Source organism: Galeopterus variegatus, unplaced genomic scaffold, assembly GCF_000696425.1.
Source record: "Galeopterus variegatus unplaced genomic scaffold, G_variegatus-3.0.2 Scaffold226, whole genome shotgun sequence".
NCBI classification, from domain to species: domain Eukaryota; kingdom Metazoa; phylum Chordata; class Mammalia; order Dermoptera; family Cynocephalidae; genus Galeopterus; species Galeopterus variegatus.
In genome coordinates this window covers 417,450-430,040 of record NW_007726337.1, presented here as the reverse complement: position 1 = coordinate 430,040, position 12,591 = coordinate 417,450, and the positions used below count along the sequence as shown (strand labels likewise).

The following is a 12,591-nucleotide window of genomic DNA, read 5'->3' as shown; positions in this document are numbered from 1 at the left end:
TTTCTTTTGGATTACCTGTTTAACTGCCAATGCTGCTGTTTACTTTCTGTCTTGTTTGCTCTTTGTCCATTATCTCTTTTTTTTTTTTTTAACCTTCTTACACACTTATTATTTTTATTCTCCTTTCCCTAGCTTTTTAGTTACTATTTCAATATTTGGAAAACAAAAACAAAACAAAACAAAACACCTTGCTTAGAGAGGCTCAGGACATAAAATATTGAGTATATAAATACCTGTGCAACCAAGTCACAGATTTTATTAATACATGGCAATCCCAGGTAGTTTCAAGCCTTATCAGTAAGCCTGTGTCTGCATCTGTGGGAACCCTGACAGCCAGCTCTGTTGCCACAATGATAAGCAGTAGAGAACCACTGCTGTGTCTTTACAGTGCAATTTTTCTCACTGCAATTAATCAACCACATCTTTGCACCTTTTCTTCACAAAACCCACACTCACAAAGGCATGGGTATATTAACAATTGACATTTGGTTTTCAGCTCTGCCTTTAATTTATTTTACATACACACACATATACAAGGGTACTTCGAAAAGTTTGTGGAAAAGTAGAATTAAAAGATAATAAAAATCTTTCCATTGAACTTTCTTGAAGTACCCTCGTATATGTATACATATTCTCCTGTTTACTTACTTAAATATATATATATATATATATATATACGTTTACACGCACGTGTGTATATACATAAATCCATATATTATTTCACCTACAAATGATTTGTCAGGAGGCTTTTTATGCACATATGTTCATAGACACCATATATAACTATCACTGCCTTTATATACAAGTGATATAAGCCTATAAACTTCAATACATTTATTTCCTCCTTACCACAGTATGTTTCCAGGTCATCCCATGAAGATTTCCTTATGCTTTATTGTTTATTTACTTTTTGAATGTGGCTTCATAATATTCCATCATATAGATATGCCATTTTTTAACCAGTTGCCTATTGGACATTTTTTTTTTAATCATTTCTATTCTTTTACTGTTATAATGAAGGCTGCAATTAACATCCTTGTACTTGAATGATTTCGTAAGTGTAGAATCAACCTGTAGGACACTTTTATATGAATTGAATGGCTGAGACAAGGGGTATGTATATGTGAATTTATGATTTGGCTATTATCAGATGTTCCTGCATGGAAAGTGTAATGATTACATTCCTAGAAGCAGTATTTGTGTGCCTATTTCCCCTTCTCTCACCAACTGCATGCTTTCAAACGTCTGAGTCTGACAAATAGAAAGGAGAAAATTGGAACTCCTTTAAGTTTTAATGATCATTATTATTTCTGATGCACGACAACTTTTCTTATCTTTAAAACTATTTGCATTTCATTTTCTGTGCAAGGTCTATTCATACTTTTTTGTTAATTTCTTTAAGTTATTATTCTTTTCTTTTGTTTTAATATAACACCTTATATATTATGGAAATAAGCTCTTATTCCATTTTATGAATTACATATTTTTTTGTATTTTGATATATTTCTGGGGGCTTTCTGATGTTGAATTTGTTAGGCTTTTTTTAAGGTGGTTACATGAGTAAAGCAGTGCGGTGGCTGAGAGGTCAGCCCTTGGAGAAACATAGACTGTCATTATCTGTGTGGCCATGGGCATATGTCTTAACCTCCTCCCTGAGCTTCAGTTCTCTCAGCTGCTACAAGGAGACAATCACAGCACCTGCTTTTGGGTTGGGGATGGGGGTTGGAAGATTAAATGAAATAAAACACCTTAGAACAGAGCCTGGAACATAAGGAAGTTCCATGCAGTGATTGCTACAATTATTGTTAAACTTTTCTTTAAGATTTCCACAAACAAGTCATAGAAAGACATTATTGATTGCAAGATTTTAAAAGCAAAAATATTCTATGCTGTTTCTGTATGGTTTTGGTTTCCTATCTATATTTGAAATTTTGATGTAAGAGGAATTTATACTGGTGTAAAATATGATATATAGATCCTACATATTAGTTTTCTAAATGAGTCCTGAGTTCACCCAACAACTTCATTGAATAATCTCAAATTATTTTTATCTTTATCATAAACTAAATTTCAATATATATTTATGTCTATTTATGGACCTTTTTAATATACATTTTAAATTTATCAATTCATGTGCTAGGATCTCCACTTCATACTCCTGGCATATAGCACTGTGCTTTAAGATGTGGTAGGGTTTATTGACTGGTTTTTTTTAATTCTAAAATGTTCAGGTTCTACTAGATTTTCCCCCAACAAATGAACATTCACAATAATTGTGTATGTTTGTTTTCTTTTTTAGTTATAAATAATCTGTTTGTACTTTATTAGGAATTTGGCAAAAATGTGCACGCTGGTGATGTTGAATTCCCCGATCTCAAATTACATGGTGTATATTTTCATATCTTCAAGAATTCTTTAAGATTCCTTGGAGGTGCATAATTGTTTCTTTTTGTAGCTTTTACATGTTTATTTTTAAGTTTATTTCTATGCACTTAATTATTGTTGCTATAACAAAGTAGGTCTTCCATTACTTTTTCTATCTAGCTTTTGCTTTATAATATGAAATTTATTATTAGGTAATTTTTTCTCTAGAACATTACTGAATTTTATGTTTTGAAATTTTCCACATTGTTTTGGAGGACTTTCATCATATGATATTCCAAATGCTCAGAGAGATAAATTTACATCCTTTTTTGAAGGATGTCTCAATTATATGTCCCATTTTGGGGCCTTGTATACAATTGCATTGATTGATACTTCAAAACATGTTAACCAATAGTGAAGAGAGGAGACAGGAGAGATGATTATATGATTACTTTCCTTTGACTAATTAAAGGGATTAAAATTTAATTTTTAAATCATGATTCTTACTTATATTTCCTTAAGATTTTACATCATTGCATGGATTTAACTTTGTCTTCTGAATTGATGTTTGGAAAATTATATTTATGTTGAAAATATTAAATTTCTTTCATATTTTCAAGTGTATTTGCCTCAGGTGTAACAAGAATTTAACTTTCATTTCCTTATTGTCTTTTTTTGTCTCTGATTAGCTCTTACTTATCATTTCCTATTTAATAGTACTCTCTCCCTTATTTTTAATTAATCACTGGTTTATCTATGGTATTTTTTTCCCAAAAAAGCCTATTTCCATTTTCTGATCTTCTAATTTTTGCTTTAACTTTCTTTATTCCTTCTACTTACCTTAGTTGCACACTTGTGTGACTGTGATTGTGTGTTTGTTCATATTGTGTTGTCTATAAAATTTACAAATATGCATACCTATGTAATACTATCTGTCTTTATAGACTATGTATACTACTATTTAAATTAAGAGTTTTATTCTGATCACTGATACAGCAGTACCTGTAGGTTATGGTATGTATAATTTTTCATTATCATATTCTGTGCTGCTAAATTATTTTGAATTAACTCTTTTATCAAATTATTTACAAGAAAATTAAAGTAACTGTCAGGTTTTAGTAGCTTTTTTTCTTGTACTGATATCAGAGGATGGTGCGCGTTCTACTTCTGATTTTTCAATCTACTTGACAGTTTCATTGTCATCTACTATACAATTATTTTCTTGTTAGTGTTCCATTAATACTGGAAAATATATTATATACTTTCATGGCAAAAATTCTGACATGTATTAATTTACTTCTTTGCACTAATGCTGGGTTACTTTCCAAACATCCTTTTTCCCAGACCCACCCCAACTCCATTGCACATTGAGGCTATAGTTTAGCATCAGCTGTGGAAACAGAAACCACACCCCCGAGCTGTTTACAAAAGTGTAAAATAAAAGAACATATGGGCATCGACTGTGGACTGGAAATGTTTTCCTTTATGTCAGTAAATTTCAGTAAGTGAATTTAGTGACATGTAAATCATGAGACAAAGTGGTCGCCATATCTTTGAGGGGAGAGATTACTAGGTAAATTTCCTTTAGCATATTTGTATGTGCATACATCCTCTGAATCTAGACATATGAAGCAAAAGCAGGCTTTTTTGCTTAACCAGGATTTTGTTGTTGTTGTTGTTGTAGCTGGAATTATATCTTACTTGTGGACTCCGGACCGAGTTCTTGAGTCCTAGTGGGGGTGGTGCAGCACACACTCCAAATCACTCACAGAGCAAACCTTTGTGTGGCACGGGCTCCTTTGTTCCTGAAGGCGGCAGAGGTAGCCCAGCTGCCTTTATGGGAAAGCCCTTGGAAACACTGCCCAGCCTTGGTGGCAGTGACATCTGTGTTATTTCACCGCTTTTTGAAAGAGCTTAGGGAACAAAAAACGCCACTATAAATAAAGTTACCTTATTTGTTATTTTCCTCACACAGGCATCCACCAAAAATAATACATCTTTTGTTGTCTGTTATCAGTAAATGAGTAGCACATTTTTAGTTTTAACTAAATGATTTTTGCAGAAAAAAATACTTGGTCTTTTTGAAACTATGAATGTGAGAGTAATATGCCCCTTGAACACAGAAGTACTAATAAAATAATAATGTTAACTTGAGTTCCAAAGATTCCCACAAAGAAAAACTTGGTCGAGTATTAATTCCTGTATCATCACTTGCCACGTCCACAAACACCCCAAAATCCCACTTCCATAATGCCACTTTAAAAACACCACCTAGTTTCAAGCACTTTGTTCAGACTACACTCAATTCTCACAACAATCCTGCAGAAGAAGGTGGTATTATACCCATTTCTCATACGAAGAAACTGAGGTGTAGAAAATTTATGTAATTCGCTTAGACTGCATGGCAGGTAAGAAGCAGAGTCAGGGTTCTAATTATCCTTTGTCTCCCGAGCTACTTTATTTTCTACTAACCCTTGTTCCATTATATCTCATGAACTTTATTATGATTGACTAGTTCAAGTTAGTATTTGAACAAAAACGTGATATTTTCAAATGTTGGGCAGTGTACATTAGGAGAAAGCTTCCACAGATTTCCAGGCTCAGCTTTAAAAACCCTGACAGGTTAGCCACTACCAGAGCTCATTTTTTCAGACGGTGGTGTCAGCACAGTCTTTGAAAGTGCCCCATCTGGTTCTCTTTCCCCTGCATGTGTGGAGAGCAGGGGCCTCAGGGGTGGGACTATTTTTGAATTTTATTTGGAATCAGTCACCTTGCATGTTAATAATAGTCAGGTATCCAGGGTCTCCTGACTGTAAATTATCTGGATAAGAGGAATCATGAGGAAAGGAGTATGGCAAAAATCACGGAGAAACAGGCTGAATTTACTCAGAGAACCAGGAATGTTGTAAGAAGGGAGAGGCAGTGTAAACATATGGGAGGCTGAGGCACATTCTGAGCAGAGGACTAAGAAACTCTGAGCCTGGCAGCCTATAGATAAAAGTCCCAAGACTCTCACATTCTGTGGTGGTTCATTTATGCTCAGATCTGCCCCACATAGCTGAACTACCCATACTTAAAGGCTGTACATGCATCCCCGGCAGCTATATTCAACCAGTCCACCTGCTCTTGTGGTCACCCATATGGGGCTAGAGGCAGCAGTCAGTGCAAATGCTCTGGAAACATACTACTTGAGCTCTATTCCTCATTCCACTAATTCCAATATGTGTTATAGCTATGTGGGCAAGTAATTTTAAACTCTCTACCTTATTTACCTCATCAAGATAATGAGAAAAATTAATGCAAGTACCACATAAGGTGATTCTGACAATTAAATTATTACTCTGAAGAGTGCTTAGTACACTTGGATAGTCAGGGCAGTCTAAATATTCTGGGACTCAGGACTTGGCCCCTAGCATATTTTTCAGGTATCTTAGCCTAGAGAACTGCATTGTGCAATTGACACGTACTATATTCTATGCAGGTTGGAGAAATTGTTAAAATTGTGTTGTTCAACTCTCTCACATTCTTTCTGCCTTTGCCTGTTCGATGTCTTGAAATTGTCCACTAAGAGCTTGGATTTGGAATTTTCTATTTTTACCAATATCTGATGTAATGTCATTAAATACAAAATTTAAATAGTTATATATTCCTGTGAATTAGATTTAATGTTTATATATCATCCTTTGTCTCCGGCAACATGCTTTGGAGATATATTACGGCATATATTCTTTTATATATACTTTCCAATACATAACTCCTTAGTATAAAATTTTTTTGTGATAAAGAAATTAAGAGCACCTGCTTGGTTAATTTTTCTCCATCCTATGGTTTTTAATTCTTCTGTATTTTTATATTGTAGTTGTGTATTTTAAATAGCATATAGTTTCATTTTAATTTTAATCAAATCTGATAAATTTGACTTTAAGTGTTTAAATTCTTCATTTAATCTAATTATGGTAATTTGTATTATAAATTTTTATATTACTATTGTATTTAGTTTTGGGTCCTTTCTATATTTCATTCTTTTATCTTTCCATTCTTGTATTCTGACTAGTTTCAGTATTTTTATTCTATTTTCCCTTTTTATAATATTCCTACTTTTATTTTGAAAACTTTTGTCAAAAGCCCCTTGTTTGGAAAGTCTAGAGATAATTTAACATACCGAATACAAAAACCTGTGTGTCTGAGCCCAGAATTTGCTGGTATAAAGAATAATGAGATGATGGCTAAATGGCATAGAAGTACACATTTCTGTATTTATAATAGTGGAGTGAACTATTAATGTCATCATAGGAATTAACAACATTATGTTTTGTAAGTCCTGTAAGATCCGTGTCTGTCACATTTGGCCAGAACCACTTGGACAGTTGTTTTCATTAGATAATGATTACTGACATCTGTGCAGGGCACAAAAAAATTATTCACACAACTCACACTCACACAACAGCTAATCCTATTAGGCTTTGACCTTCAGCTTTTAGTTCTGTATTTATTACATAAACATATATATATTATATTATGGTATATATTCTTTTGTATCTATTTTCAAATACATAACTTTTACACACATATGCATATATTTATATATGTATCATTCTTAAATATATACTTCCACATATAAATAATTTCATGTCACACTAAACAGGATAAAATCATGTAAACATATACACCTGGTTTTGGTCAAGTAAACACTGAATCACAAGTAAACATATACACCTGGTTTTGGTCAAGTAGCACACGAAATCACAAGTAAACTTATACACCTGGTTTTGGTCAAGCAGCACACGAAATCACAAGTCAACATATACACCTGGTTTTGGTCAAGTAAAACAAAATCACAAGTCAACATATACACCTGGTTTTGGTCAAGTAAACACTGAATCACAAGTAAACATATACACCTGGTTTTGGTCAAGTAGCACATGAAATCACAAGTAAACTTATACACCTGGTTTTGGTCAAGTAGCACATGAAATCACAAGTAAACTTATACACCTGGTTTTAGTCAAGCAGCACACGAAATCACAAGTAAACTTATACAACTGGTTTTGGTCAAGTAAAACAAAATCACAAGTAAACATATACACCTGGTTTTGGTCAAGTAACACATGAAATCACAAGTAAACTTAGATACTTGGTTTTGGTCAAGCAGCACACGAAATCACAAGTAAACATATACAACTGGTTTTGGTCAAGTAAAACAAAATCACAAGTAAACATATACAGCTGGTTTTGGTCAAGTAACACATGAAATCACAAGTAAACTTAGATACTTGGTTTTGGTCAAGCAGCACACGAAATCACAAGTAAACATATACAACTGGTTTTGGTCAAGTAAAACAAAATCACAAGTAAACATATACATCTGGTTTTGGTCAAGTAACAATCACAAGTAAACATATACACCTCGTTTTGATCAAGTAAAACAAAATCACAAGTCAACTTACATACCTAGTTTTGGTCAAGTACAACACGAAAGCACAAGATAACCACAAGTTAACAAGTGCACTTTAAGGGGACTGAGGGAAGGAACAGACATGTAAACAAACAGATGAGCAGCTGCAAGGTCCTGTGAGGGTTCATTTCTTAAGGCTATTTTGCAGAAACCTTCTAGTTCAGTTAAGACTTCCCCTTTGATCCTGCCACATTTATTCTTGAGGGACTTCCCAATGAATGTGGAAATTCTATAAACACTAGGACTGAGTGAATCATCTTGGAAATGGAAATTGACACAATAAGCCATAAACTGACAGTAATATTAATTTCACCAAAACAATAACTTTAAGGACTTTTTTGTTTTTCTTTTTAACACAGAGAAACACCATAATCCTGCGAGGAAGGAAATGGGGAATAAACAAGAAAACAGAAACACTGCATAAAAATCACCTCAGCAGCCCCCGAAAGTAAAAGGTGTGTCAATAAAGGGAACACGGGCAATAGCAGACGACAGCCTTAGCAAACTAGACCACATGTCACAGGATGATGCTACAGACTGAAATAAAAATATTCCTCCAGCTCATAATGAAGCAAGTTTCACTGGTCCTCAGAGAAGGGAAACTCATCACCTCTCAGTGAAAGAAATAGCTTAAACAACAGATTGGCCAGCCAAAGCACGACAATCTCCTTCTTCCTGCTTTTAAAGAGCATGTTGCCCTCTCCCACCTGCACAGGCTGCACAAGTTGATGCCAGTATGTGCTGGATGACCCACCACCTGGTCTGTGAGGATGATCTCCCTGGCCCTCAGGGTATGCATGCTTGTAAAAACAGTTCCTTCCAAAGGGACACCGACCCCTCCCCTCAGCAAAATACATGCAGGGCTTGTTATTCATTGCCTCCTTGTATTGCTCAATAAGTTTCTGCTTTTCTTCCTCCTCCTCTACCCAGAACTCACTGGGAATGACAAGGCTGGAGGAGACCCTGCACTGGGGGCAGGACTTGGTGATCCTGTTCTCAAACTGTCTGGCACTTCTCCATCTGCGGATACACTTAATACAGAAGGTGTGATTGCAGTTGGAAAGGATGCCAAAGCGGCGGTCGCTGGGGATGGCTTTCTCATAGACAACCTCCATGCAGATGCCACACACCTTGTCCATACTACGCTGCACAGCAAATGAGAGTTCCATATCTTTCTCATGTGCTTCAATGCAGGCCCTTATATGGTCTTCCCTCTGGGCAGCATCCATGGGGTGCAAGGCTTGCAGCCCACACATGTCGCATATCTCTCCGTGGAGGTACACACAGCTCTCCCCACGAAAGCATTGACCCCTGGCAGCATAGCGACAAAGCTGCTCTCCCATGCCCACAGCCATCTGCTCCCTCTCAGTCACCAAGCTTTGCAGAGGAGCCTCGGGGACAGGAAGGATCCCACGGCCCCGATAGGGCTGCCCGGGAACAAACTCAATGGCATTCTCCCAGCCTTCTGCTCCCGCTGCACCTGCTCCTCCAGCAGCTCCACGGCCTGCATTGTCTGTGTCGGCTTCAAAGAAACCCCTTTCAGCAGCCGAGCCAATCAGAGGCAAGGAGCGTGAGGATGCAGCAGGGGGGGTTTCCACCACTTCCTGAGTCGGGGGCTCGCTCTGCGCAGCCGCACTGGGGCCTCTGTCTGCAGAGGCCTGAGGCGGTGAACCGCGGCCCTCCCTGGCCTTCTGCCTGACAGAGAGGTCGTGGGAGTAGCGACAGTTCTCCCCCTCCTTGCACAGCCCATGTACATAATACCTGCAGACGATTTGCTTTGTCCAGCTGCCGCTGCTCCGGCCTGGAAGACAGCTGGGCCTGGCCCCTCCCCCTGAGGCCCGGGCAGACCTCAGACCCACTGTGCGCAGGTGGGCTGGCTCCGGAACCACACGGAGGGGGGGCAGGCCCACAGCAGCTTGAAGGGAGACTGGGTCTGAAGCTGCCAACTCCCCGGAGGCCTCACACACGGGGAGGTCGGGCCCAGATGCACCCTCCCCTGCTGCCTCGGCACCTGCCTCGGCCCCGGGTGCCTCGTGGGCTTCAGAGGGAGCTGCAGGCTCTTCCATGGCAGATTATTTGCCCTGAAACGGTGCCAGAACCTCCCCGGTGTGCCTTATTTTGGGGCTTAAAGCCCTGAGTTCGGGGAAGGTACGGAGGATTCAGGAAGGGAAGTGTGCATCTTTTTTCCTTCCCCCCCGCTCCCTGCTCCCTGTGACTATTGGTTCCTACTCACTCCCGGGGGCAGGCAGCACGGGGGACACTTCCTGTGGTGACACCATCTGCGCTCTGCTCGGTCTCTGCCGCAGACGTCAGATCTGACATCTTTTTTGTTCAACACAGGCAGCGAAGCCCCAGCCCCCTTCTCCGGCCTCTGCCCCTGCTCCGCTACGCTCCGGTAGTCCCTAATTCCTTCTCTCACAGCGCCTTTTCCAGAGGATGAGGTTTTAATTCAATCGCTTCTAGTTTCAATCATGTGCGTTTTATCTGATTATTGTTCCTAATCTGTCATTTAGAAATCATCCTTCTTTTTTTCCCCTATGTTTAAAAATTCATCTTGCAGTTTCTGAAACATTTCATGCGTGAATTTTATAAATTCGTTTTCTTTTCACTATCTTATGTCTGTGTGGGTCTTTCCTTTGTTCCATGATTCTCACTGCTGGAGGCTTTTCTTTCATTTTGTTCTGTTGACAATACATCATTTCTTTCAATCTTTATTTTCTGGAAATTCTTGCGGGCTTACGTTGGATACGGCTTTCACCAGCAAGTCATTAGCAGGGAGCACTTCTGATCTGAGGCTGTGTTCATGCCTTTCAGATGTGTGTCTTTGTTGTGATTTCTAAGTCTCACTAGCCCATTGTGCAAAGCCCCAGACTTCGCCCAGTCCTGATGCTGACTTAATAGGCCACTGCCCCCTGTGTGACCCGTGCTTTTATTTTCTCTGCTCAGTTAATTTGTGGTGGCCCTTTGTTCCTCTTTCTTTCTTTCATCCAGATCTGTGCTGTATTGTGACAGGACAGCTTTTCCTAACATATTCTCCACTATACTCTGCTTAAGGGCTGCTTTAAAATTTCCACTTGTAATCATTTTGTGGTTTTGAAGATACATTTTAGTAGACTAATAAATTTTATTTTTGTATTCCTACTTTGCTAAGAGTATTTATCATGACGGTATACTGACTTACCATGTATTTTACTGCATTTTTTGAAAGAGAATCATGTTTTCCCCTTTTATTCCCTTAATGTGATTGTTTGCACTTGTAGAGTTTCAAAACTTTAACTTACCATATTTTTAAAGAATAAACTCTTTGTGTTATGATATATTATCATTTTACATATTATTGGATTTTCTTTGCTAAAACAAGTTTCTTAGAGGGAATTTTATAGCATAAATTTAAATTTTAAAGTGGAAGAATATTTATGATATAATCATCTGAGCAACAAATTAAATCCTAATTATGTAAGTGAAAGCTAAGAAAGTAGATTGAAGCATATAATAAAGATAAGAAAAGCAATAAATTTAAGAAAAATAAATATGAAGTAAAGGGAGTAAATCAAGCAAAATCCTGTGAAAGGATTATTGAAACTGATAAAGGGAAAAAAGTGAAAAAGCCTCAAATAATCAAGATCAGAAATTCTAAAAGTGATATCCTTACATTAGTAACAGATATTAAAAATCTTGAGAAGATATCAGGAACAAGGTTAAGCCATTAAGCTTGAAAATGTATATAAAATGTTATATACCTAGAAACACATCTATTAGTGAAAATGACAGGAGCAGAAATAAGAAATATGAATATGGATCTATTAAAAATTATATCTATAATTAAGACTATTCCAAATAAAAGCTTTTAATGCTATCTCTCTGAAATTAATAGAAAGGCAAAATGTTCTGTATTTATTATTTATTGCAAGTTCTGGCTTTAAGGCAAACAAAGAAATAAAAAATGTTAGAGGAGAGGAATTGTTGATGCAGCAGAAAATTGAGAATAATTTACAGATAAACTATTAAATTTAACTGTGCATTTAGCAATGACACTGGACAGGAGTACAACACATAAAAATCAGTTGTCTATATATACATAACATTTAAAATAAACATTTTAAATTAATAACATTTATAACATTAAAAGTTAACTATGAATTAAATTAAGATTGTACAACAAAATTAAAATTGTTTTTATTTAGGAAGATCTAAATAAATTGAGGGATACTCCATGATCAGGCAGTAGAATGCTCAGTGATTTTTAGAGGTAAACTTTTCCTAATGTGATAAGCATTTGAGAATGTTGCTGCTTTTCTATCATGAATCTAGGGAATCTTGGTGATTGTGTCTTTTTCTTCTGTACAGTTATTGAGTTTTGTATTTTGAATGCCAGCTGTTCCAAAGTCTGACTGGCTTGAACTCTCCAGAATAAACTTTCTCCTTCCTTTCATAAATGTGTTGGTTAATGAGCATTCTTTTGACAGCTCCAGTGATTTTTACAGGAAAAAGACTTTGCAGCACAGATCTCAGTTTTATATCAGTGTTAGGTATAGTTTTATCTCAATCTCCACAGATTCGCAAAAGCATGAATCCTGAATGTAGACCTATTATTTGCTTAATGGTGGTGTGTTCCTAACACTGTGTCCAAATCGTATTTGACCCTTTTTTTTTTTTTACACGCCAGTGCTGCCCAGTAGAATTTTTTGCAGTTTACGTATGTGCTGTCAAGTACAGTACCACGAGCTCCAAGTGGCTCTTGAGCACTTGCAATGTGGTTGGAGTGACTGAGG

General features: G+C 37.0%; 1 protein-coding gene across 1 annotated transcript; it reads right to left on the bottom strand.

The window, feature by feature from the left end:
* Positions 1–8,397: 8,397 nt before the first annotated feature.
* Positions 8,398–9,885, bottom strand: MKRN3 (makorin ring finger protein 3). Its single transcript, XM_008566159.1, has one exon. It carries the CDS (start codon positions 9,883–9,885, stop codon positions 8,398–8,400), a length of 1,488 nt encoding a protein of 495 aa, XP_008564381.1.
* Positions 9,886–12,591: the final 2,706 nt, after the last annotated feature.

Bases quoted from the DNA above. Each gene is read 5' to 3' on its own strand.
- MKRN3 (XM_008566159.1), bottom strand. From the start codon at position 9,885: ATGGAAGAGCCTGCAGCTCCCTCTGAAGCCCACGAGGCACCCGGGGCC.